The 27,621-nt window shown below is 47.0% G+C and overlaps 2 protein-coding genes across 6 annotated transcripts in view; both read right to left on the bottom strand.

Moving 5' to 3' along the window:
- The window catches only part of TTC12 (tetratricopeptide repeat domain 12), a 75,438-nt gene extending 65,134 nt beyond the window's left edge, over positions 1 to 10,304 (bottom strand). Inside the window, exon 1 of the mRNA XM_006111239.4 lies at positions 10,101 to 10,304. The gene's annotated coding sequence lies outside the window, so the exon portion shown is untranslated. The remainder of the gene's footprint in view (positions 1 to 10,100) is intronic.
- A 14,791-nt stretch (positions 10,305 to 25,095) lies between these two features.
- NCAM1 (neural cell adhesion molecule 1) overlaps positions 25,096 to 27,621 on the bottom strand; it is a 283,565-nt gene continuing 281,039 nt past the window's right edge. For all 5 annotated transcript variants that reach the window (XM_006111230.4, XM_075909680.1, XM_075909678.1 and 2 more), the window contains one exon: positions 25,096 to 25,441. In XM_006111230.4, coding sequence (XP_006111292.2) covers positions 25,321 to 25,441 — 121 coding nt within the window. In that variant the 3' untranslated portion in view covers positions 25,096 to 25,320. The remainder of the gene's footprint in view (positions 25,442 to 27,621) is intronic.

Here is a 27,621-nt window from a genome sequence, read left to right as displayed (position 1 = left end):
GTAATGGAAAATTTCAGCAACCAAAGAACCTGTGATACTGTCATGATGACAGAGGATTTTTATTCCAGAGACACCATGTGGGGCCTAAGGAGAAAGAGATAAAGGCAGCTTGGTGAGTCTCCTGTAGGTGGCACCGTTGCCTAAAGTATAAAAGCCCCCCGCCATTGGTGACCAAATCCTGCAGAACCCTGACCATGGGCAGGGTGAGAAACCCAGTTCTGATCTGCTGGCCTCCTTCACAACCACTCAGCACATCGTGCAACCAATGAGCTGCCTCCCGAGAGACAGAAACACACACTCGTCCGTTCCTGGCTGCCGAAATCATCCAATAAGCTGCTGCTTGCTGGGCACCTAACTCTGTGCTGAGCTGCAAATCTCCATTAGCAGCCAAGATCTCTTAGCTCCAGGCACTCCCCAACTGACTTTCAAGGGTGCATACCATTGCTTGCCCTCATGTGTTTTATTGGGGGGAGGGGTCCCTCCTTACTTCTGCCTAAAACTCAGTCCTGAGCTCCACTGACAGTCAATGTTCCCAAAGAATCACAGAACACTAGAAGTGGAAGGGACCTCGAGAGGTCATCGAGTCCAGTCCCCTGCCCTCACGGCAGGATGAAGCACCGTCACTCTAGATCATCCCTGACAGGTGTCTGTCCAACCTGCTCTTAAATATCTCCAGTGACTGAGATTCCACAACGCCCCTTTGCAATTTATTCCAGTGTTTAACCACCCTGACAGGTAGGAAGTTTTTCCTAATGTCCAACCTAAACCTCCCTTGCTGCAATTTAAGCCCATGTGCGGAATACATTTTGTTGTGTGAACCAAGGCATATGCACCATCAATGGAAACACATGCTGCTGGCTCTGGGTGGCTGTGGGTTTGAATCTTTCCTGGGAGGCCACCCAAGTGCTCAGCTTTCAGGGAACACTGATCACAAAGCCCCCCAGCCAGAAGATGCAGATTAGCTCTCCAATGAAACTTTTCAAACCTCTGTCCATGGTGCCCAATTAAAAGCACCCAGGAGCTAACGGATGCTCCTGGGTCCACTGCTAGTTCATTATTCTTCCTGGTTGATTCTAGGGTGGATAAAACCCTGCTTAGGACATAAGAGAATAATAATTGTTATAAATCCCAGGCAGCAAAGCTCCGTATGAAACAAAGAGCTAAGGCTCAGAGAGTATTTACTAGGCAGGCTTGGATACCATAGATTCACAGAGAGGAGTGATGGGCAGGTTTACTTCCTATCTAGCTTAGTATCCTATACTCCCCTGCACATTATCCAAGAGCTATTTCTGCAGGATTTTCCCTCTCCAGGGCAGAAGTACCCCCCCTCCATCTCCCAAATGCATTCTCTTGTCTCACCATTTTCCGACCCTGCCCCAGTCCCGCCCCCAGCAGTGAAGTCCGTTAATTATTGGCCTTGGGTTGTGGAGTCATTCAGCCTAATATTGCAACAGCCACTCTGTGGGTCAGACCTGTGTTCCCATAATCGCCTGAAACAATGGAACACGTATAATAGTGTACACTCCCCACCCCCGAGCCGTCGTATCCATACACAGAATACACAGCCACATTGGGCACCCAAAAATCTGGGGCACACCTGGGTCTTAATGTCCACCCACCTGCCTCTTCCTATCCCTGGTCTGCTTCCTCAGGAGAGGATCTAGTTAACTTACAAGTGACAACACTTGCCAGACTTCTTTGCAGAACCTGTGAAAGAAGCACTTGAGAGGTAATGGAGCCATTTGCCAACCCCAGATACCTAGGCTATGTCTACACTCGCGGCTTCTTGCACAAGTATGGCCATTCTTGAGCAAGAATCCGCAGAGCATCTACAAAGCCCACCCGCTCTTGCGCAAGGAAATTTACAGTACGGCATGGTAAGAGAGGGCTTTTTGCACAAGAGCTACACTCTTTTTTAACAGGTGTAAGCCCTCTTGCGCAGGAGCTCTTGCGCAAGAGGGCAGTGTGGACGCTCCGCAGGGATTTCTTGCGCAGGAAAGCCCTATGGCTAAAATGGCCATCGGACCTTTCTTGCGCAAGAGAGCGTCCACACTGCCATGGATGCTCTTGTGCAAAAGCATAGCGTGCACATGGCAGTGTGGATGTTTTCTTGAACAAGATTTCTTGCACAAGAACCCTTGCACAAGATGTTCTTGTGCAAGAAGCTGCGAGTGTAGACATAGCCATACTGTCCCATTTCTGAATTTATTGTGTTAGTTGCCGGGATCTTATGTAACTGTGGATTTGAATTTAGGACCTCTGAAACGGAGTATAGGCGTCTCTACCCTCTGAGCTAAAAGCCAGCTGACTTCTAGCCCCTGCTGTAGAGGTCTCTTGGTTTTAACTGTTGCTGAGGTCTAAGTACCACTTGCATTGTTTAGTAACCACATTAGGTGTGTGGGTTACACTTACTTTAAAATTTATTTTAAAAACAGTTCATGAGCGTGTTGCTGAAGATTATAAAATCACCTCTCTAAAAAACCATCACTCTGGCCCCCTGGGCTGCCATCGGGCACGGGGGCACCATTTTAATAGTACTCCATGGGACCCCATAGATCTTAAGGATGGATCTTCCCCCGGCTCCCTTGTTTCCATCCCATTGCGCCCTTTCCTAGGGCGAGTTCCAGAACTGTAGGCAGCAGCTCTCCTTTAGCATCAGTGATGTTGTACAGAGAGCGGGCTTTGCTCCTGTACAAGCGGCTGCTATTTATACACCCCAGTGGAGCACTTAAATAAACCAATGCAGAGGCCACAATTTTCTGGGATTCAGAGCCTTTGCTATACCAGTGCCAAGCAGCAGGGAGCGGCGAGAAGAGACTCCTGCGGTCAAGGCGAGAGAAATGGCGAGGAGGCCACGGAACCACCGTCTCGGAGGGCAGACGGGAGCGAGTAACACAGCTGTGGCAAGCAGAGCTGAAATTCATTGAGCAGCCAGATTGAAAGATTACGTTACAGCAAATGAAATGAGCCCAGTCTGCGGCCCCACTCTGTTGTTTTGCCTCACCAAAGAGAAATTGACATGTTGGCCGCAGTGCCAGCTGGTACACCATTCCGGGAGCTCAGCTGCGGCGGGCGCTCAGTGTTCTCGTGTGTCGTGCTTCGGTTGTCGGTCCGTGGGCTGGGAGCAGCGCAGGGTTCCACCCGCTGGCATGTTGGCAGAGGATGCCCTTCACACGGATGATGCCTGAGGCTGTGAATACCTCTGTCTGGGGATTCCCAGGCCCACTGCCATCACCAGAATATTTGAGCTTCCTTTGCCATGGCTGCGCAGGTAAATCTAGTATTGCTCCTTCTAACCCTCCATCTGACACAGCCCAGCCTTTCATTTTGGCTGTGTCTAGACTGCAGGCTTCTTTCCGAAGAAGCTTTTCCAGAGGAGATCTTCCGAAAAAACTTTTTCTGAAAAAGACAGTCCACACTGTGAAAGCGCATCGAAAAAGCCATCTGCTTTTTTCAACAGACCGTGTCCACACTAAATGGACGCTATCTCGCATGTAAGCTGTGATTATTATGCACGGAACGGCCATCGGGGTACCTGTGTTTTTTCCTCTTCTTCCTCTCCCTCTTCCCTGTCCACACATGCCTTTTTCTGAAAGAGCTCGTTCGGAAAAAGGCTTCTTCCTCGTAGAAAGAGGTTTACCAATGCCAAGAAAAACCCTCAGTTCTTTCGATTTTTTTCAAAAGAACGTGATTGCAGGTTTTTTAAGGAAAAAATGCTGTTTTTCCAAAAAAAATCTGTAGAGTAGACATACCCTTTTGTGACCACGCAGTGCAATCACACAGGGGAAGGAAAACAAATCTGTTCCCACTGAAGGTACTTTCAAAACAGTTCCAACCCTCAAGAAATCCCGAGACATAATGCTGCTAATGATTTGCCCAGTCACTTCTACTTGGCTGCGACGAGTAAACAATAATCCCAGCAGGCCACCTGTTGTGGCTTCTTCTAGACACGAGTCACAGAGAGAGACTGACAAGAACAATTGCCACAGGTGGCCCACTCTCTCCTTCCAAATTGGGATGTCAGCAGCTGAGGCCTTGGGTGTGGCAGCTGACGGAGAAGGACCTGTCACGTCAGGACTCAGGATGTTTCTGACTGGCTCAGTGTCTTCTGGGCATAAGATACACGCCCAGCATGGTAGCATATAGAGAGCGATGAGGCAGACAAGGACTGAGGATTGGCTGGGGGCAAGGCGTGTAGATAGGACATTGGATTGAATTTCCAGGGAAGGGGATCAGGACTGGTGGAAGGAGGCAGTTGACCTGAAGGTCCAGGATTAAAACAGATGGAGGAAGGTAAGAGCTATAGGTGTACATGACAGGAGGGGGACAAAGTGCAAGTTACACTTGGGAGGCGAGCACAAGTTCAGAACTGAATGCTCATCACACACACGTGCATGTGCACAAGCACACTCAGGCTATGTGTACACTGCTGGCTTTTGCTGGCAGAGAGTATGCAAATGAAGCACTGATTAGCATATTATCACACTTCATTTGCATGATTTATTTGAGCCGGTTTTGCTCAAGGGGTTTTTGCGCAAAAGCAAGCAGTGTGGATGTTTCCTTTTTGTGCAAAAACCCCTTTTTGCGCAAGATCCTTATGCCTCTCCAGAGGGGATTTTTGTGCAAAAAGGAAATGTCCGCACTGCTTGTTTTTGTGCAAAACCGGCTCAAATAGATTATGCAAATGAAGCACGGCAATATGCTAATCAGCACGTCATTTGCATACTGTCTGCCGGCAAAAGCCAGCAGTATAGACAACGCTTCTAGGTGCCTGTGCAAAGCAATAAGCTCTGTCTGTCTAGGCCCCTGATTATTAGGATTGGCCCCACAGTAGTTTGGCCCATTTCCTGACTGCTGAGGGCTAAGGGCATAGCTGTTCCCCCGTGCCCTGGCTCAGCCGCAGGAGTCACTAGTTAGGCTCAGGAGACAGACGAACCTTTGGGTGGCATAATTGTTTCCTGCTAATCTTATTTTTCACCTGGAAAATTCTGTGCGAGGTCAGGCCCCATGGCTTGGCATGGGGGGTCTTGCCTGCAGAGCTGTCAGCCTTCCAGCAGGATGCGCTCAACACCATCTTCACCACGCATCTCAACTAAGGTGGAAAGCCCAGGCCAAGCTGCTCCCGATGGTGTCAATGGTTTAGGAATCTAATTAGCTATTTAATTGCCTTGCTGAGTAAGATGTAAAAGACTGAGACTCTCAGCATGGAGTCAACGTGCTCTGTAGTGGTGTCTTGCCGCTGGGTTATTTTCTCTTCATTCTTTTCCTCTGGCAGGTGATTTTTCATTGGGCACCCAAAGTCTCTGAAAGGTCACTAATTCCCTTAGCCCTTGCAAGCTTCCTGTTCTAGCACCAAGTGATAAGACAGCCAGGTGAGGCTCACAGCTCCCCAGGCCTCGCACGCTACCGGTGCAACATCAGCGCCCACAATAACGACAGCAAGTGATACATTGCGGAAGCTGTTTTACAGGCCATCGGTCTGGGTACTTTTAAATGAGAGGGTGTGTTGACAGCAGGCCATGGAGAATGCCCATCAGGATCAGAGCAAATCCAGGCAATTTAGCAGAGCACACACTGCCTTGGAGGAAACCACAAATGCTTCTTGCAGCAGAGCATGGTTGTTTCACTGCTTTTTTCCACCCTTGTGTAGAAGGGGGTTTTGTTGTCAGACAATGTGAATTATTGCTTCAAGGATAACACACGACTGCTTCCACAAAGGTTTTGTCTACACTACAAGGTTTTTGTGCAAAAATCGTAATTTTTGCACAAAAACCGGCGGAGCGTCCTCACCTCAAGCATATTTTTGCACAAAAAACCAAACAATCAGTAAATCAAACAAAGAGAATTCTTTTGCCATTAAAACCAAACAAACAGAGGGCTTTTGCCAGTGGAGTTATTCCTGTCCCCACGAGGGATAACTCCTTTTTGCACTACAGCTCTTGCACAAAAAGGCATGTGTGGACGCTCCACAGGGGTTTCTTGTGCAAAAAGAGCGTATCAGAAAAAGCGCAGGTGCTCTGATGGCCATTCTGTTAATGGCCATCAGAGCTTTCTTGCGTAAGAGCGTCCATGCAGTGTGGCCGCTGTCTTGCGCAAAAGCAGATGGCTTTTGCGATGCACTTTTGAGGTGTGGACGCGCTTTTCCGCAAAAACTTCTTGCGCAAGATCTCTTCCACATAAAGATTCTTGCACAAAAATCCTGCAGTGTAGACAAAGCCTAATAAAAAAATGACTACAAAAGTCTACAGAAATCATCCAAAGCAGGATCTCGTAGGATAGCCACACTGCAGCAGTTCAAAGGAATACAGCAATGCTGTGTTTTTATCTCATGCTCATCAATCTCCCTGCATTGGCTTTGCCCTGCACACATGACAGAGGCACATTCTTAGCATGGAACACCTTCAAAATCCAGACGTTGTTTTTTCAGCCAGCAAATCAAGGAAAACGGCAGGTCTCATTTCTCCTGTGCCCCGACCCAGAATCCCAATTGGATGGAGATGGACAGAGAGATCCATCCATCCAGAACACAGCCAGTCAGTCCAGGCAAGCAAGCTGAATACTCCCAAACCTGGCACAAAAATCACATCTTGTTTTTAATTAGGATTGTCAGTCTATTAAGTGTTCACCCAGTAGAAGAGCTGATGTGGGCAGATTACTGCATGAGCTCTGGAGTGTAATTCAGCACCAAGCACCTACTCTCATTCCAATTTCTAACAGAAGAGAGGGCTGCAGCAGATGCACTGCAGAGCAAGATGAGTTTGAACTGGACCAGTAAGAGCATCCTGCCTGCTCTCTGATAAAGATGTGAGCAGCCAGGAAGTGGCCAGAAATATCCAGAGGTGACTGAGTGAGCCTGCGCTTGTGCATGAACTCTCGTTTAAAGCCGTAGCTAATGATGGACCAACTTCACCTCCTCACAGACTCCAGCGCGGAGGCACCCAGGATGGGTTTCGTGCAGCGTTTGCATTTTTGACCTTCAAGAGATAGACTCTCCTTAACATGGCGTGCCTTGAACAGCAAGCCCTGCCCGTGAGGGTTTGCTGCAGGGAAAAGCTGGCCCCAAAATGGTCCAGCTGGGCTGTACTTTGGGCCCCACCCTGACATCCCTTCCTGATGTTCGTCCCACCGATACCAGTACGGACTGCTGTGAGAGGAGAGATCTGCAGGAGTGAGATCCTTGTTCATGCATGTCCTGCATGCTCATTGGGGTACTGACTGCCTGCTTTGCTACCTGTCAGCACAGGGCTTAGCGCCGTGAGCCATTAGCCTTGGCTGAGATTTATAATATATAACAGAGGTCCTGGATCAGGAATGCCAGAGTCACTGAGCAATAAAGCCACACCCAAACCTTGGGAAGAAGCCGGTTCTGCCAGGGACTCGGGGTAAACAGCATGGCTAGCCAAGCTCTGAGGGACACAACTCATAGCTCAGAAGCGGAAGCTTGCTAGCCAGTCCTGTTCCTGGCTGGCCACACATTTTTCTTCTCCTGCCCCCGGGAACATCTGTCAGTCTTGAATCCCTGACACCAGCCTGACACCACAAGCATCCCCAGAGCTCCCTGCTGCCCCATTGCTTTTGTGTGCGCTGGCCCATGGGAGCCACCCTGGCCCGGAGCTGGTTTCAGGGACCAAGCTGGTGCTTGCCCATCCCAACAGATTAGCACCACAGGAAAGCATGAGCCCTACCAGTCCTGCCCCGCCTGCTGACCGAGGCTGCAGAACTACCATGGACACGCCGTGGATTGGCGGCACCAACTGGCAACAGCCCCTGTTGGAGTCATTCCCATCATCTTCTGCCAACCGGAGACCGTGCTGAGTGCTCAGCTAGGCCCAAACGAACACAGGGCCTGTCTAGGGTTGCCAGATGGTTTAACCAAAAATACCAAACATCCCCCCCTGCCCCAAGAGTTATTAAGCAAAAAAAAAAAAAAAAAAAACCCAGCATGTTGTTCCTTTAAGGCAGCATGGCCGTCAGCCATCTTGTTTTCCTGCTCCGAGCCAGAAGACAGCTCCCCTGTGGAACCAGGTAAGTGAGAGAGCTGGGCCCAGTTGCTGAGTGGATCGTAGGGTTGCCAGGTGTCCGGTACTTTTGCCTCCTGGCAGGGAAAAAAAAATCAGAATATACCAGACATTTTAGGTGTCTGGTATTTTCTGAATTTTTTTACCGGACAGGACGTGAAAATAACAGACGGGCCGGGTCAATACTGGACACCTGGCAACCCTAGGCCTATCGGAAGCATCTGGTTGTCAGTGAAGTCTCCCGCCTCCCTATGCCTGAGCTCCTCCTGATCAAAGTCACCAGTGGGGGTGTTTCCTGTTAGTCTTTCAAGCTTCCTCCCTGTGTTTGTTAACCTGTCACATGGTTGCAAGATGGGCAGGCCGGGCTGGAAAACGGGGAGGAGGGGGGGTTCGGGTCAGGGTCGCAGTGTACCGGCCGAGCTGTGGCTGCAAAAGCACCAGGGCTGCAACAGCAGAAAGTGGAGGGACAGGACAGGGGTGCATTGGCAGAGCTGGGCCTGCAAGCAGAGGGCCGCAGTAACCAGTCAGAGCACGAGCATGAAGCACTCTACTGCCACGATGGGGAGGGAGCCCTGCCCCAGAAGCAGTGGGAGCAGAGCGTTTTGGTCACGAGCCCATGGAGCGGCTTGTTTAGAGTGGCCAATTTGGACTGGACGCATCCTTGGAGATTTCACGCCGGGCTGTAATCTTTAATTCGAGATTCATCTTTCATTCCTGGAGACTCCAGGCCAGTCCTGGAGGGCTGGCAACCTTCCACTTGTTCCATGGTGCTGCGTTTATAGCGGGGGTGGGAACCCCTTGTTGGGTCGGGGGCCGCTGACCCACAGCGAAATCAGTTGGGGGCCACACACAAGTGAGGCAGCCTCCAAACGAGAAGCAGAAAGACATTCTCCACATTCCCCTCAGACACCAGAGCCGAGGGAGGCCCAGGCTAGTAGATGTTGTGTGCTCCAGCCCTGTGAGGAATGGCGGGGAGCTGAGGCACCAGCACAGGCTCCCCAATGCTAGGAGGAAGCCCCATGCCTCAGGGGCCAGATCCAGGCAAGCCGGGGACTGGTTTGTAGCACCCATCCCCATCGTATTGGAAGCCTCCGCTCTTCCTGTCCCACTGGTCCCAGTGTCTCCAGATCAGCTCTGACAATGCCTTTTACCTCAGGGTAAGAAAGGGTCTGGGAGCAATTCTCCACAGATCATCTCTGGTTGCCCTGGGGGAGCAGGCTCCAGGACCGGCTAATCGGAAGGTGGAGCTTTCGGAGGGGCAGGAGAGCAAGTGGGAACGGAGGTCAGAGGATGGGACTCAAGAATCTCTGGGGTTCCCCCGAAGCAGTGAGAGGAATAGTCTGCTTTCCTCCTGCTGCGGGGTGGGGCGTGGCTGGGGCTGCCACGGCCTCCCAGAAAGGACCCCGGCGCCCAAAGGTCAGCAGTAAATCTTGCCTTATTAAAAGCGCCCGACGCGTCTGAGCGTGAGAGTAGCTGGGGGAAGCGGTTCCGGGCCTGGTGGGTTTGCAGGGTCACTCGGCATGTCAGAGGAGGGCCCGGCTCGGCAGTATGGGAACAGATGGAGGGGAAAAACGGGGAATTGCTGTGCTACACCTGCCCAGCCAGCGCCGTGCAGCAACCTCATCCATCTCCCTTTCACAGGCCAGCCCCAAGCTCTGGCTATTCACACAGCTAATTAGCCAGCCGCTGAGTGAACCCGGCTGTCTGGAGCAGCAGAGAGACAAAGGGCTGCCTTTGACCGCACTGGGCTGGCTGCTCCCAGGCGTCTGTCTCAGCAAGGTACTGCGTGGCATTGCTGCCCCTTTCTACTCCTCCTGGGCTGCTTCCTCGAGGGGATGAGTGGATGCCGCAGCTGTAACTCAGGAATAAAAGGATTATTAGGGGAGTGCCGAGGGGCCTCAGACGTGAGCAGAGACTCAGTGTGCCAGGTGCTGTATGTACCCATCATGAGAGAGTCCCTGCCTCAAAGAGCGCCCAGTCCCACCCGACAAGACAGAGGAAGAAAAGATCACGAGCCCCCAGGTGCCTCCGTGCTTAAACACCTTTGTGAATCCCAGCTGCAGAGAAGACCCAGTGACTTACCCAACGTCACACAGGCAGAGCCAGGATCTGAATCCAGATCGCCTGCGTCCTTTAACCTCCAGACCATCATTCCTGTCTAGACGGGGGCAGCCAAGTTCAAATCCAGATCCACATGGGACGGAGACGCCTTGTTGTATCCCTGTTGTTTTTATGTTCTCTAAGGGCTTCCCTCATCCCAGAGCATTGAAATTCCTCCACCCAGACCCCCTTTGTTCTCTTAGCTTTATGGGTTGAAGTACTGGCCCAGCTTTCCTCAGCTGCGCTTCACGCTCCATTAACCCAGCCCCGCCTTTTCTCAGGTGATGCCAGGTAATTAACTGGCCCCTCAGGCTCTGGTTAACCCTGTCAGGCCTGGTGTGGGCTGTAGCTTATCACTGATCTAGCCCACATAGGTCCTGTCCCTGGAGCAGAAACACTCAGACATTCCCTGAGGCGGGTCTGTTCAGAGCAAGGCTTGGCCACGTCTCCGAAAAGGCGCCAAAGCTGTAGCAACATCTGCAGCTAAGCAAGCCATGAACCTGAGCACCCACCCTACAGAGCATGTCCTAAGGAAGATCAGGTTTAGACGGAGGCAGGCCTAGTGCTGAGTAATGCTGGGGCTGGACTAGTTTGACTGTCCTTGTGTCGTAGTTCAGAACCAACTGGCACGGAGCCCGTTTCCTAGCCAGAAAGGAAGAACAATAAGACACCCACAATAACAAACCCGCAGGGTTTCCTACCAATCACACCAAAACGGAGACAAACGTCACCATGCTGATGTCACAGTGGCTGGAGGTGCCCCTTAGAGCCAAGCAGCTCCAGCAGAAGACAAAAGCAACAGCTTCTTATTGGGAAGGGATGGCAGACAAGGCCTAGCCCCATGCAAAGTCGGAGCTCTGCTCTCGCTGGCATTACAGAGATCTGGCCGTCAGCCCCTTCTCACTCAGAGCTCCATGCACACCCCTAAGGCCCTGTCCATGACATGGGGACGGTGTGCATGACAGAGCCATGCTGGGGCTATTCTCCAAGTCCCAACGCTGTCGGGACTGTCCCCATGGCTGCAGCTCACCTAGCAATGACACATTCAGAGCCCCTGCATGGGGATCGGCATGAACTCATTGCTACTGGTGGCCAGCCCTGGCAATCTGAGCTAACCGAACTGAGACGTGTGCTATCATTTCACCGAGGCACAGGGGAGCGGGCGTCAGTGATAGGCACAGTGAAGGGCAGTCAGGATCAGATGTATGTATTACCCTATCGTATATTACACCACAGCCATGCCTGGACACATGGCACTGCTGGTGGATGTATGGTGGGGGGGGGGGGGACTTTTCCAGTTGAAGAAATGGTCTGATTGCATGTGGCAAAACTTGCCTGTGTTCCTAGGCGGAACACTTCCCTGGGTCCCTGTTTAATGTATCCCTGGTAGCATTTAAAGCAAGGACAAAGACGATTCCTGCCTCTCCTCCGATGTAAGCCCACCCAGTTCTATTAAGAGAGATTTATGATTCCTTTAAGATTTCTCTGTAAATCAGGCAGGCGGTGCTAACGGTGCATTTCTGACTCGCCCGTGCTGGGTTCCTGCGGCGCTGGCCTCAGACCAGCTGCAGCCAGTCAATTCCTCTTTTTAATTATTAATTCATAATTCCCTAGAAAGCTCCTTTTTAAAAGCCCTGCTGTTTATCATGCACTGTGTCTGGCTCGAATGCGTCTCGCTTGCTTTTTGCTGCCCCCTCTCCAGGACCGCGCTGAGTGGAACACGTCACAGCGAGAACGAAGCACTTGCCATTAATGGAGAGCTGAACGCTGAGTTGCTGAGTCTCCTGCTCCTTTCTGCTAATTTATAATAATTGGAAAGGGTGGGTGACTAGACACGAACACTACACACCCTGCACAACGACTGCGGGAAGCAGAGGAAAGGCGGACTGCAGGGGTACAGCACTGAGGTGGTGCTACCAGATTCCTTCTCTAACCTAGGTCAAGTTGCTTAGGCTGGGTCTACGCTTTCCCTTGCTTGGAAAAACTTTTGTTGTTCATGGGTGTTTTATCCCCTTCCCCAGGAACGACAAAGTTTTGCCATGGCAAGTGCATGTGTGAACACTGCTTTGTCGGCAGAAGTGCTCTCAAAGGGAAACCCGCTCTTTGGGGGTAGAAGTATTATGTCGGCAAAAGTGCCAACAAACAGTGTTCACACCTGGCAGCTTTTAGCGACAGGGCTATTGTCACAGCCTACTTGCTAAAAGTTGCATAGTGTAGACATCGCCTCAGTCTTTCCCTGCTTAGCTGTGAAATGGGGATATTACTATTGCCTTTCTCTCACTCACCACCTCATAGACTCATAGACTTTAAGGTCAGAAGGGACCATTATGATCATCTAGTCTGACCCCCTGCACAGTGCAGGCCACAGAATCTCACCCACCCCTCCTAGAATAATCCTCTCACCTATATCTCAGATATTGAAGCCTTCAAATACTTTGAAGACCCCAAGATGCAGAGAATCCTCCAGCTGTGATCTGTGCCCCATGCTACAGAGGAAGGCGAAAAACCTCCAGGGCCTCTGCCAATCTACCCTGGAGGAAAATTCCTTCCCGACCCCAAATATGGCGATCAGCTAAACCCTGAGCATGTGGGCAAGACTCACCAGCCAGACACCCAGAAAGTTCTCTATAGTAACTCCTATCATCCCTCCACTGACCTATTTCCCACTGATAATGAATGGTCAATTAGTTACCAAGATCATGTTATCTCATCAAACCATCCCCTTCATAAACCCATCTAGTTTAATCTTGAAGCCAGATAGATCTTTTGCCCCCACTACTTCCCTTGGAAGGCCATTCCAGAACCTCACTCCTCTAATGGTTAGAAACCTTTGTCTAATCTCAAGTCTAAACTTCCTACTAGCCAGCTTATATCTATTTGTTCTTGTGTCCACATTGGTATTAAACTTAAATAATTCCTCTCCCTCCCTGGTATTTATCCCTCTAATATATTTAAAAAGTGCAATCATGTCCTCCCTTAGCCTTCTTTTGGTTAAAGTAAACAAGCCAAGCTCCTTGAGTCTCCTTTCATAAGACAGGTTTTCCATTCCTCGGATAATCCAATGGCCCTTCTTTGTACCTGTTCCAGTTTGAATTCATCCTTCTTAAACATGGGAGACCAGAACTGCACACAGTATTCCAAATGGGGTCTCACCAATGCCTTGTATAATGGCACTAACACCTCCTTATCCTACTGGAAATACCTCACCTAATACATCCCAAGATCGTATTAGCCTTTTTCACGGCCATGTCACAATGGCGGCTCATAGTCATTCTATAATCAACCAGGACTCCGAGGTCCTTCTCCTCCTACGTTACTTCCAACTGATGTGTCCCCAGCTTATAACTAAAATTCTTGTTATTAATCCCTAAATGCATAACCTTACACTTCTCACTATTAAATTTCATCCTATTGCTATCACTCCAATTTACAAGATCATCCTGATCTTCCTGTATGATATCCCGATCCTTTTCTGAATTGGCAATAGCTCAAGTTCCTCAAGGCAGGGGCCATTTCTCATGGTCTCTACATATAGAACACAGCTCAAGGCAGCTCAGAGCTTGTTGGAGCCTCTAAATCTGTGGTTCTCAACTGGTGGTCCATGGTGACTTTTTCGGTGGTCCACAGGAACATTGCCCAAAGTCCACAAAAATTTGTTGTTTGGCCTGGTGGTCCGTGGATTGAAACAAGTTGAGAACCATTGCTCTAAGTAGAACTATCAATATCAATAATAGCAATAGCAATAATAATACAAGTGGAGCAGTACCTCAGCTCATCCAGTTTGGAGAATTCAAGGGGTTGATGCTTTGTACAGCAATCCGGGGGCCTTGGAGTGTTATGTGTAACATGGCAACATCCTATGTTCTCATACTGCCCATAATCCAATGGTGGGCCATCTGTGACCCGCAGACTGCATGCAGCCCATGTGGAGAGGGGTGTGTGCACATCCGACAAGACATTTTGTTTACCGTTGCCCATGCACAGGGCTGCCAGATTCTCCTGGTGTACATCCGTGTAGTTGTTTTCCTACCCGTACTACTAAAGTGACACACCTGTAAAGCAAGGGCCGGTGAAGTGAGGTGCATGCCAATTGCAGACAACATTGACCGTGAGAGCTGTGTGCTCCCTCTTCATCCCATCAACGTGCGGCTATGGTACAATCGGCACCCCCTGCAAATTCTAGCTACGTATGTTCAGTGAGCAAAACTACCCTGTCCTGAGGCCATCTTGGTTAGGACAATCCTGCGGCCCACTGAGATGAAGGAGGGCCACTCATGCGGCCCACTCACTAATCTAGGTTGCCCATCGCTGCCAGAATCTAATCAAATTCATCTCGCCTCACACACATCGATCTCATCTAGCTCTCTCTCTTATGTACCTATGTGCCCCCTCCCACCATGACAGTATCTGAATGACTCACAATGCGGAGTGTCAAAGCCATGTCTCTCATTCTGCTCAAACCAGGTTGAGCTGGGTAAATGGTCAGGCCTGCAGAGCGCAGCTCGCCACTTGGCCTTAGGAAGATCACTGTGTCATGACTGTGATTTACGCTGTGCTGGCAATGCGCCGTTCAGTGCTGCATGGCACATGCAGTAATAAAGAGCTCAGCCCCATGGGGATGACATGCTAATCGCTTGATAAGAATGAGCTTTCACAATCATGGGGGGACACAGTGTACCTGGTGGCATCCAGTCCTGGTTAGAACTGGCATTGGAAAGAAAATTGGGATACCAGTGTAACTGCCACAGGGCAGATTTGAACCTAGAAACTCTGGAGTTTAGTGTAGGAACCTCTACCACTTGAGCTAAAAGCCAGCTGCTTCTCAGCCTAGGCTATAGAGATCTCTTGTTCTTATCTATTACTGTAAGTGGTCTACGTGCCACTGCATGGGACAGTGAACCACACTGGGGTTATGTCTACACTACAGCGCATTTTTGCACAGAAAATTTACAGTACATCGTAAGAAGAAAGGGCTTTTTGCGCAAGAGTTATTCCTCTTTCTACGAGGAATAAGCCTTTTTGCACAAGAACTCTTGCGCAAAAAGGTGTGTGTGGATGGCACACAGGGGTTTCTTGCACAAAAAGAGCCTATCAGAAAAAGCACAGGTGCTCTGATGGCCGTTCTGTTAATGGCCAAAAGAGCTTTCTTGCGCAAGAGCGTCCATGCAGTGGAGATGATCTTTTGCGCAACAAGTTTTTGCGGAAAATCTCTTCCGCAAAAAGGTTCTTGCGCAAGAAACCTGCAATGTAGACATAGCCTAGGTGTGCGGGTTACACCAGCAGAAAAAGACAAGGATAATAAGCAAACAGAAGGGGGAATTATTTAACTATACCAATAACATAGGTAAAGTCAAGGTTAAAAAAATGCAGATTTGTATAAATGTAGCAAGTAATCCATTTTATTAACATTTAATTTGAAATAGAAGGGCAGGGGTGGGGAGGAGAGTATGAAATTAACCAGACGTGTTTTTCATCTTAAATGCCTTGCTTGTATCTCTAATCCCTTACCATTCCCTTCACTGCCTGCAGCTTCTGCAACTGTAGGTACTTCACAGAAAGCCCCTACCTTCCTAATTATTTGTGCAGGGGCCAATTCAATAGAGCCTCAATCCTGAAGGGGGATTTGGAGTCCTACTGAAACGTAAACAAGACTTTATAATGCTGACAACAGGCCCGGTGCAGCTTGGCTCTACCTTATTGTGCCTCCTAAATTTGGACCATGTTAGAAACTCCCCACCATTAGCAATAATGCCTCAACTTTCTAAGTAATTGCTCTCTTTAATTCTTAATGAGCTGCAATTTCAATTTACTCCCCTTTAGAACACTTGCTCTCCTGACACATCCTCCTTCATTCTAATTGCTTTTTTATTATAATTACATCAAATGGGAAACTTATCCTCAGTCCCTGCAGGACATTTATTTATTTATTTACTTACTTATTAAACTCACAAGGTTGAGGAGCTTATGTCTGCTGGCCCCTTTTCATCAGCAGACGAGCGCTAATGTGCTCCAGGAATTTGGCCATTGCAAATGTCAGGCTTTTAGGCGGTGGTAGAGTTGGTTTTTTAATCAGCTTTCAATCTGCAACAACAATAAAAATATAGTTAAGCGCTAGGGAGCCTCCAACATGTGGCTCTGAATCTTGAGGCAGGGCTCCAGGGGGAAACAGCAGGAGAAACGGCTTCAAAATATGATGCTTGCTTACTCTGAATATTGAACTCCTTGGTCCTAAACTAATGGTGACCTGCTATGCTTCCTCATTCACTGCGCAGCTGTGACCTTATGCCCTTGGGGCCGGGTTTGAGGCAGTGTTTCAGACTAGATTGGAGACAGCTATCCATTTCACGTCAATGGAGCCAATATTTCATCCCCTTAGCAGACACAGGCACTAACAAAGCTGTGTAACTCCTGGAGAGATCTATTAATTTTGCTTCAAATCTTTTGATCTTCTCCCTAATGCTGGAGCCAACAAGCAATGTTGGAGTAGCTCATGTCCTGAGTCCCATTGAGGTCAAATGTTTGCATCAGGAGGTGGAAATTAACTTTGCTTCTCATAGCCAGGCATTGTGGATAGATCGGGTAGGCTAAGAATTATTCCTGCTCTTCACCGCTGTGATTAAAGTAGATTTTTATGCTCTCCTCGCCTATTTCCAATTGCCACGCATCATCAGGTCCTAATTTGGGCTGTCATGTCACCTGAATTGTTTAGTTTTTAAAGTGTGATTTTATGCAAATTTGCCTGTGCAAGAATGAAAATTACCCACTCGTACGTTATCCAATGATTTATCTTTACAGCCCTCCATTCACAGTGAAGAACAACATTCATCTCCCAGGAGCTTAACTGCTCCAGTGCTCAGCTTCTTCCACCCAACTGTGCCATGGTGATCCAAGAACCAACTAAGTCAGAACGATCCATGGCTCCTTTTGTGGACTGGCAATTTCTGGTGGAGAGTGGAAGTAGAAATGCCAATGGGTTCAAACTGGTGAGTCAATAAAGCAGAAGAACCTCCCACATAGCATCGGCAGAACCTCAGGAGGATGGACAGCCAAGCATGTTTACCATGTCTATTGCAATACAAGACGCATAGCAGAATTGGCTGTGTCGGGGGCTTCTCCAATAGTTGGAAGACATGCCCTGTAGCCAGCTGCATGGTAGAAACACGGAAGTACAGACACTAAGTCGCAATGGAATTTATACATACAACCTCTAGTTCAGGGAGCCCAGAATTTGCTAACTCAACCCAAGTTTATTGGCAATTGGAAGCAAAGAAACCAAAGATCCAACCTGAAAAGCCTTAATGTAATGGATTTGTATAGGTCTGCATGTAGGCTGCCAGTTCCATTTGCTCTGTGAAGATCATTTTGACTGTAAGCCCGTTGTGGGCCATTGCCTTGGCACTGTACTCTCCACACTGAGCTGACACATAGGAGAAATTCTTGCACCTAGCCCAGGGCTGACAGTGGAGGGTCGTTAAACCTTGATGACGGTCTATATCAGTGTTTCTTAAACTGTGTTGAACAGCAGAATTCAAAATGGCTGCCCTTAAAGGGGCAGGCAACCTTTTTTTTTTTTGCTCACTAACTTTCCTGACCTTATTTATTTATTTATTTTGCTCAACAAAAATCCTTGGTGTTCCTCATAAAAAAAAAATCATCGTCTGGTGTTTCTCGGTCTTAAAAAGTTTAAGAAACACTGGTCTATAATCAACCTCAGTCAACATAGCGCAACCCGTATCCAACCCCAGATTGTTTTGCTACCTAATTCAGGTGCCAAACTTACCCTCTAGCACCTCCTGAGGAATGAATAAAAATAAGTTATATGCATCCTTTCCTCTCAAAAGCTGAAGGGCCTCACCCTTCAGTCAACTCAGGGATACAGAGAATTCTAAGCGATCAAGGGATGTACTTAGGAAATTGATGCCGGAGGTGCTGTAGATTCACCGAAAGGGGAGAGAAGTAAATTATTGCTCTGGAAGGTAGAACTTGAGCTTGATGAATAGTTGGAGAGAATTTAAAGATCTAGTGAGGATTTTTTTTTCCAGTCCTATTTATCACTGAACACAACCCTGACGCCAGGGATAGAGAACTCATCACAGGGGCATATGTTCTGCAGCCACAGTAAATTAGGGCAAGCATTCCAGAGGCCTCTATTAATCTCTTTGTGAACAGGAAAGGATTTCAGAGCCAATAGTTCATTAAGACACTGCATCAGGAAATAGGCTGCACCGCAGGCAGTGGAACCCAATCTCAGCTAGGCACTGCAGCACCATGACTGGGGACATACCTGCTCTTGCTGGCTATCAGGAATCTGAGCCAACATCAGAGCCTGGCTTAGGAATGAGAAGGATCGGCTTATCTATTGAAACAGCCTTGTTAGTTTGGGGGTTTGTCTACAATGTTTTTTTTAAAAATGACTTTTTTTTTGGCCAAAAAAAAATCTTATTTGTTAAAACATTTGGGCTTTCTGTGAAGAAAACACAGCCCTCCCCCAACACAGTAATCAGTGTCCCTGGTCAAGGGGATTCCAGACTAGCAACTGCAAGAAGTCACTAACCATCGCGGTCAGCTCTGCAGTGTTGTCAGTTTACTGGGCCTCTCTGTTAGAAGTGGAACACTGTTAGCGCTTCAAGCACCACTTTCCCTCTCTGATAAACAGGTAACAGCCTGGGGTTGCAATAGGGTGCTCTCCCTTTAAGCACAGGGTAGCCTCAGCCCCCTCCCTTGAGTATAAATAAGAGGGTTATCACAGGGAAATCACTCTAGGAGCAAATTAAAAGACAAAACAGGGCTTCCTAGTCTCAGATGGATCATCATGTTAGTCTGTATCTCTAAAAACCAGGAGTACTGTGGCATCTTAGGGTACATCTAGACTACAGGCTTTTGTCGACAAAGATACTGTCGACAAAGCTTCTGTCGACAAAGAGCGAGTAGACTACATCCAGTTCTGTTGACAAAGCAAGCCACTTTGTCAACATGAGAGTTTAGACGCAAAGGACAGTGTAGATGCAATAACACCGTCTGTTGACAGAACTCGACAAAAGGCGTTATTCCTCGTAGAATGAGGTTTACCGCCGTCGACAAAACTGCTGAGTTCTGTCGACGTTATGTCAGATGACAGATGTATTTGGGCATAAGCTTTCATGGGTAAAAACAACTTTGTCGGTTGTGGTCAGGGCTTTCTAGGGCATGAATATGCACCAATAAAGGATGGGGCGGGGAATTCTGTCATTGTTTTCAGGAGCAGGCTCCTGGTAAAGGAACTTGGTTTTTGTCTGATTCCTTTTTTTGTATTTGGTTTTTCTCCTGAGGCTAATAAACTGGGGATTGCCCCCACCTCCCTGGAGTCTTTGCAGCTCTTAAAACAAAGGCTCTGGAAGCCACGACTCTGCATCAGGGACATGATTTTGGAGGTGATAGCTCCCTGATATTAGAGTGAAGCTTTTCCCACATACTTGGCACGGGAAGAACAATAAACCATACAATCCAATGTGATGATCTCATTCTTGACTGCAAGTGGATGCAGGTGAATTACCTGGGAGCCAGCATTGGACAGGATGTCTATTATGTGATTCCACTGTGACACAGTTGCAGTCATCAAATGAGGTCTAGGATATACAGGCTAAGAGTGATTTCCATACTTTAAAAGGGTTTTACCTCCATATTATGATGCTCCACAGGATCCTTCCGTGATATTTCCTTCCACACTTCTGCAGTCTGAAGTTAAATGGCTGCCGGCGAGATTTTGTTTACATGAGAGTTTTTTCATAATATAAAACATTGGTACACCATTTGCTAAATGCACAAGATCAGTTTTTACCATCAAGCAGCACAACAGATCAGGGCACTGGTCACATCTAGGTTGGCATTTTAGGGGGCTAATTATTCTGTCATGGCTCTTCACTGGATGCCTGACTCATCAGTTCCTTTGTAGAATGCATTCATGCCTGTCAGGTTATTTCCCTAGTAACATTGAGTTAAGCTGGATTTCATGCTGTAGTGCGTAAGTCAGGAAGAAGAACTCATCGGGGTGGTAATAGATTGTAAAATATTAATAAGGGTTTTCTTCAGCACAAATTCTCCCACACTGAGCTGAGATTGAGGCGGAAAATGGCTTTCTGCAGGTGGAAAGCAGATTGTTAAGACTCTGAGATTTGTTTTAAAATGGGAGCCTAAAGCCAGCTCCTAATTACATCTTTAGGTCCTTAAATGAAGTAGCCTGATTGTCAGTTGGCTAGAACTCAATAGGCTCCCACTAAAATCAATGGGAGTTTTTCCTCCCCCAAAAAAGCACCCTGCGTTAAGTTAGGAGCACAAGTCAAGGTCAAAGAGTTTCATGCTGCTCAATCACAGAGGTGCCTTTGAACATTCCATCCAGCAGGGATTGCTGGTTACTTGGAACTTTTGAAAACCTGCCCAGATTCAGGTGGAATAACGCAGGGTGCAGTGTGAAATAAAGCAAACCTCAAGGCAGCAAAGCGACGAGGAGAAAGAGCTATTGTGAGGCATTAATAAGCAGAGTCAGAGCAGTCTCTTGCCTACCGTATTTCTCTCTGTGAACAATTTGTGCATCCCACAGGTACTGATAGAAAATCACTTCTCATCCCCCTTGTCCCCGTGTCCCTAGAAATCAACATTTTGGGATTGAATTACATGTTGTTAGCTTCATCTACTGCATTTTTGGCAAGCTAAATTATAGCACAATTTCCATAGGAAACACTCTTGTTGGCAAAGGACTCCCAGTTGCTGCTCATTGGAGCTGTTCTGAGAAATGAGATGTCGGAGAACAGAGTTAACTTCACCCAGAGGAAAGCAAATTGGAGAATTCTGCATCTCCATCACAAACAGACACAGCCAATTATGGAACTCACAGCTGGGCACTGTTGGTTGGTGACTCAGGGTGCTGTTTAAAACAAATGGATAACCAGGTATGGGCATGGCTGGCAAACTTGCTCACTTTTCCAGCTCATTCTAATGCCGTATTTCCTGATTTCACACTGAGCAATGCTGGGCTATCCTGAGCATTTTTGGGTTAAATAGCTTGGGGACAGAATTGGAGGCTGAAAAGAAAGAACACACCTTAAAAATATTCTGTGTGATTGGGTTTGTTTTTCCCAAGGAACCCCTGAGGCAGAAGAGCCTCCTGCAAAGGCGAGGAATTGGAATAACAGAAGGTCTTGGGAGAGTCCATTCCACAGGAGACGTGTCTCATATGGCCCAGATCCAAATCCCTTCCTGCTAAAGAACATAACAATGGCCAGACTGGATCGGACCGAAGGTCCAGCTAGCCCAGTACTCTGTCTTCCAATGCCAAGTGCTCCACAGGAAATCATCAAATAACCCCTTTCCTCAGTCTCCATGCCACTCTGCAATCAAGATTATTCAATCTCTTTTAACCTCACACCCCAGGCTAGTAACAACAGAAGCTGGTGCCTAAATCCTGTGGAGGATCAAATATTAATCACAAGAAAGGAATCTGTAGGCCTAGTTTGGACACACGACGCAGCAGGCAACAAAAAGGATGGACTTAAGAACAGGGCTTTTTTTTGTCGTTTTTATTTGAACACAAGTATTCTGACAGAATGCAAAGTCAAAATTCTCCGTTAGTATCAGTATTTACACTGGTGAGAATGGAAATAAAGGTGGTATCAATGTTTCACTTGGTAAAAAGTTTTTGTTTTGTTTTTTGTTTATAACAAGATAGAAGGCCCCCAAAAGTAGGGAATGCTGGGTAGGGATGTCAATGGAGGGTCTGAGAACCACTATCAAAACAGCCTAGTGCGAAAACCTGGGGTCCGAAGGCTCCATATAAAAGTGTGAAAATAAAACTCCAGTCTAAAAGCTGAACAATTGGATGCGCTGTTGTCTTGGTATTGTATGCTTGGTGCAACATGAAATGCAATCACACCACTACCAGAGGCTAATTAGACTCAGTGGCTATATAGATATATATGTATGGCAACAACACATATATAAATATATACAATGTAAACGGTGCCAGGTTGGTCCCTCTTCAAAGATTTAAAAAAATAATGAAGACTAAACTATTTTAGTTTAGAAAAGTGAAATATTTCTAAATTAAAATGACATTCTCTGGTTATGGAGAAGTATAAAAATGCTTTCAAGAGTAAATACACAAGTACTGATTGTTGAAAAAGGTCAGTATTGAAAAGGGGCAGAATGGATTTCACTACTAGTCCAGTAACCACAACATTTGCTGATATCTAGACATGATGTTCCATTTCAGGAATCTCGATACAAGGCCCACTGAAGTCAATGGAAGTCTTTTTTATTGACAAGGATGGGCTTTGGACCCAGCTCTGAATTGGTTTCCTATTCAAGACAAAGGCCAATTTAGATATCCATATCCCAAGTCCAAGTTCTTGTCAAACAGACCTAGACTCATGTCAATGGATTTGTATCTAGTCACTGGGATTGTGCAGTATTTGCCTCATAACAGCTGCTCAGCTCTCCAGGGGTAATAACTTATGAGGTATAGAATATAGTTGGCAAAGCAAGTCAAAGCCATCAACAACTTCACATGAAGGATGAACAGATTCTCTTGATAATCGTTATGAACCGAGGTACACATTCTCACTTCCAACTCACAGAGTCCCCCATGGCTACGTGGATTCTTCCTCCCAAGAAACCACGGTGGCCCTTCATGCCACATTTGATCAATCCATTTCTTTAAAAAATGTTTTCTTAGGGACCAATGGCCAAATCTTACCCCTAGTTACACACCTGCTGCACTGATGGGGATAAGCAAGGGTCAGATCTGGTCCAGGATGTTTAATCAAACATCCATCCACCCTACTGGTATGTTAAGGATGGGTGTTGTGTGAGTGTGGGTGTATACACAGATACACACACACAGTTAGCCTCCATTTCCATCCCCAGGAGCTGAGAAAAAAAATGCAACCCCCCCACATTTAGCAAATGACAAGACCATTATTTTTCACAGTTTGAAATTATAATCTAGTGATGCCACTGTTAAAGACTGCATCATTATAAAAGTACACTGAAGAGAGTGGTTCAATGTAGCTGAGCCAAACTGCAGTCTCCCCACCCAAAATCTTCTTTCATTTGTTCTTTACCATAGCACAAAGGAATAGATGCTGTAGTCAGGCTTGCTTGTCCGTTTGTCTCTCATTTACAGGCTTCTGTTCCTTATAAGAGTTACTCTCTTTATTTTCCTGAATATTTTTTTTTATCTGAACTATCCGCTACACCTTCCACATCCAAACTATGTTGAAGTTTTTTTTTTATTTTAATTATTTCAATACTATGACAAAAAACACATTTCACACTAAAATACTCACGCGCCCACAGTGCACAAGCTTGCAGATCTAAAGTAGAATGGAAAACAAACCAAAAAATTAAAACAAAATAAAAGCCAAAAAGGGGGAAAATTTCTATACAAAGGGCTGGTCTTCCCCCAACCACCCACTCTTATTCCCCTCCCCCACCCCTTATTCACTCTTTTTCTCACCCAAAATTCTGCAGTTTTTCTAAGATGCCAAGCACCAGTCGTCTCTGATGCTGCTGCAAGAGCAAAGTTCACCTCCCTGCAAAGCTTATGCACCGTGTCAGTCTCATTTTGAGCACTGCAGGTATGATTGAAAGGCCAAAGAAACCAAATGGGAGTCTTTCTGTCAATAGGCTTTGGATAAGGTCTCTAAGGCCCCCGATCTGGAAAAGCATATGTGGACTACTCAAGAGAGCATCAAATCATGCCGTTGAATCTTTAGAGGCTCAGACCATAAATGTGGTGCATACACCTTGTGTTGGTGAATTTCACCCCCTCGTGAATGAAAAGATTTTTTAAGGTTCCCACTCCCCCAAAGAAGATACTAGTTTCCTGAAGTGCACAAGCGCTTTCCTTTTAAATCCTAGGGTAAAAGAAAATAGCATTTATTTACTTTTTTTCTACAAAGGGGGAATTGGTTTATTGAAACATCTGTTCACTGAGACTAGACCAGCCCTGACTGTACAAACTCCCTTCTGCTTCTCAAAGCTAAGGGAGGATTCCTGGAAGGAACAGGGGAGAATGTCTAAGAAAAGCAGAGAACATATTTCTCTTATGCAGTTGGTCCCTAGTCCAGCAAAGGACTTAAGTGCATGCTTTACTTTAAGCACACCGGTATTCCCACTGTGCTTACAGTTAATGCACTTAAATGCATTGCTAGACACATACCTTGGTTGGTGGTCAGTTGTCCACCCACCAACAGTAAAATAAACAGCGTTACTTATCTTCTTACTCCAGTAAGAAATAATAATTATAATAATAATAATTAAAAAGATAAAGGGGAAACAACTATTGTAAACATCCATATTTTAAAATGTCTCCCTTTGCAAAGCAAGCATGCTAGTAAATCTAATATCTATAGACTGTATTTACTTAAAAAAAAGGCAGCTATTTTACACATACATTTAAACACAACAAAAGTTAAAAAAAAACATTTGTCGATTGTAAACACTGGAAAAAACAAAAAAGTTGGCAAAAAGATTTAAAATAAAATTTAAAAAATGTAGAAGTCTGAATACTGCAAATTGAAATATATCCCCAAAGCTGCAATTTTGGCATTCTTCCTAAAAATAACAATAATAATTATAATTACTCCCCAAATAACTGTCTAAGCCGGCAATTGGATTCAGTCACAAAGGGCGAGAGACACTCTGCCTACTGAACAAACATAAAGTGAACAGAAACGTTAACTTATTATTTACGAGGCTTTACATATTTCAAACTCGACTGAAAAGTATAAAAATAAATTGTGGACTTTGTTCATTCAGGACAGCCTGTACCTCATGGTATAGCTGTTTACTCTGTTAGGCTAACCAAAGAAAAGTCAGGGTTTATTCCTCCCTCCCCCCGGGTTGGTTTTGAGTTTCCTAAACATTTTGCAATTGGTGTTTGTAACCTTGTTTATTTGACTATAAGCAGGGCTCATTGAGCCCTGAGCTGGTTGCGGGATCAACCTTTTTTAAAAGCATATTTTATTTTTCCTTAAAAGCAAGTGCACAACAAATAGAATCTTCCTACAAACCTACAAAGAAAAAAAAAGAGATCCCCATTTATGCATTTTTTTCATTTTGTCTGGTTTTCTTTTAAAGGCAAAAGACACTAGAGGAATGAGATGTGTGTTGTGTTTTAAATGCTCAGGTGAAGTTGTTCTGTCATTTTTTTCTTTTCTGTTGCTGATCATGCTTTGCTCTCATTTTCATTTGTTTGTGTGGCTTCATTGGGGACCGTCTTGACTTCTGCTGGAGGGCTCTTAGGTTCCGTTGCTTGCACCTCAGACTTTTCTTCTACAGGGGTTTTCCTGAGGAAAAGTCACCAAGATAGTGCAGGTTAGATAGAGGCCAACAGTTGGTTTATTTATTTTTGTTAGATGTGCTAGCATTAAAGAATATACTTATGGAATAGCTCCCAGATGTTCCACACAAGGCATCACCCCACCTTCTGCAATAGCATGGCTAGAGCTGGGGGAATATTGGAAAAGACTTTCAGCTTTGGAAATATATTTGCTTGGACTTCGTTTCCATCCCTTTTGGGTTCACTTTCCATGGATGCTCCATGGAATGAGGCTGCTGCTAGCAGCATTTGCAGGAAGCAAACATGCATCTGCAGTGGATACTTGCTTCTACAAATCACACTGGTTAAGGGACAGAAACAATACCATGTGACCCATGTGCCCAATCCAAAAAGGGTGAATTTTTAACAATGGGGACTTTTCTCCTGTAGGAAATATTCTGAGAGTAAATCTGAGAACACCATGATACATGGGGAGAGAGAAAGGGATGGAATTTATTCACCCAGCTCTGAGACTGACCTCTGCAGAAACAAGGGCTGTAATTCCCAGCTGCCCCAAGTACAACCTCCTGGGGCCAGCGAAGAGACCCAAACTCGACCGAGTTAGAGAAGTCACAGGGCTACTTCAATTTATACCCACTACAATGGTCCCATAGAGGCTCTTCTTCTAGGAGGAAGGGAGCTGGGTACAATGCATGCAACTCCAGCTTCACCCTCAGCCAGCCCTGAGCCCTTACTTCTTGGCCCTATATAGCAGCTTTAGGGCGACTGACCTTCTCCAGTAGTGCAAGCTAGTGTGAGCAGAGACTGACAGTCTGGCTCTAACACTGACACAAGAATAAGCAGTGGGGGATTTCTGGATTTCAGGAGCAGCTACCTTGGGCACCTGCGATCCTTCCTTCCTGTTTGCAGCCAGCTCACATTTTTCAAGCTGAAAACTGTGACCTGGAAAGTATTTTTTCTAACCTGAGTCTGAAGTCCAACACAGCCGATGCATGCTCTCCTCTCCCTCACCCCACAGCGAAATGGGGACAGCATGCACATGGGGGAAAGGCCACACTATTTCCCTATTTCACACTGAGCCAAGCAGGACTGGAAACCAGGTATTCACGGATGGAAACCCTCTCCACCCTACTGCTCCTACCAGGCTGTGGGGTCCATTTACGGCACAGTGGCTGTCTCCAAGGTCTAGCTGGTAAGAAAGTTTCCGGGGTTCACTTCACCAGCACTGCTGGGGGCAGACCAGCCAGGTTAGGAGAATACCCATACGCCAGATAAGCCAGCTGCAGAGATGCTTTTGAGTTTCTACCTTGGATTCTGGGCTTGGTATGGAGTGGGCAGAGTTAGAAGGACTCTCTGATGCTCCTTATACAAGGGCTCCCTCAGCCTGTGCAAGTGGGAAGAAGGGCTGCAGGTGGACATGCCTGTTCACTGCTGGCAACGCATCCCCTGGGCTTCTTCCTGGTTAATCACAGTGCACGCTGCACGCAACCTCCTAGCACAGGGGTGGCCAACCCGCGGCTCTTCAAAGAAAAAATTGCAGCTCCCACACCCGCGGCTCTTCAAGGGGCAGCGTGTTTCTGTCTGCACGGGACACTGGTGCAGACTTCAAAATGGCCGCCTTCAAAATGGCGGTCGGGCCTTTTTTTCCCCCCTCAACAACTTTTTTCCCTGGGCTCTTTGCGTTGTATCCACCACTATTTTGGCTCTTCGTCTGTCACGGGTTGGCCACCCCAGTCCTAGCATTTAGGCTGCAAGCTCTTCAGGCCAGGGACTCTTTCTTCGTTATGTGTGTGTCTGGCACTACGCACAATATGGCCCTGGCGTGTAGGCAATACTGCAAATAGAGGTAAGTCAATGAGGATTCCTTTGCTATGCAGCCACTTCGCTTTGGTCACTTAAGCTGTGTGGTCAGACCAGCCCAAAAACGTCTGCTGTGCTGCTCGGCCTTGGTCGAAATGGGACAGAATGCACATGCCGGTCTGCTGATGGGCCACAGCGTGTTAGCAGCACGGCAGACGTGATGACGTGCCCAGAAGCCACGAGGTGCTAGGCACCTCACTAATACTACGGGACAGTACGTGCTCTGGCTTCGCTCCAGCAGGGACTCCCTACAGAATGCTCAGGAGCTGACGTAGGACCGCCCACACCAGGGGAACTGCACTGAGATCAATGGTGTCAAATTGGAGT

This window comes from Pelodiscus sinensis, chromosome 26 (genome assembly GCF_049634645.1).
Source record: "Pelodiscus sinensis isolate JC-2024 chromosome 26, ASM4963464v1, whole genome shotgun sequence".
Taxonomy (NCBI): Eukaryota; Metazoa; Chordata; order Testudines; family Trionychidae; genus Pelodiscus; species Pelodiscus sinensis.
The sequence above is the reverse complement of the archived record's forward strand: the minus strand, read 5'-3'. Positions and strand labels throughout refer to the sequence as shown.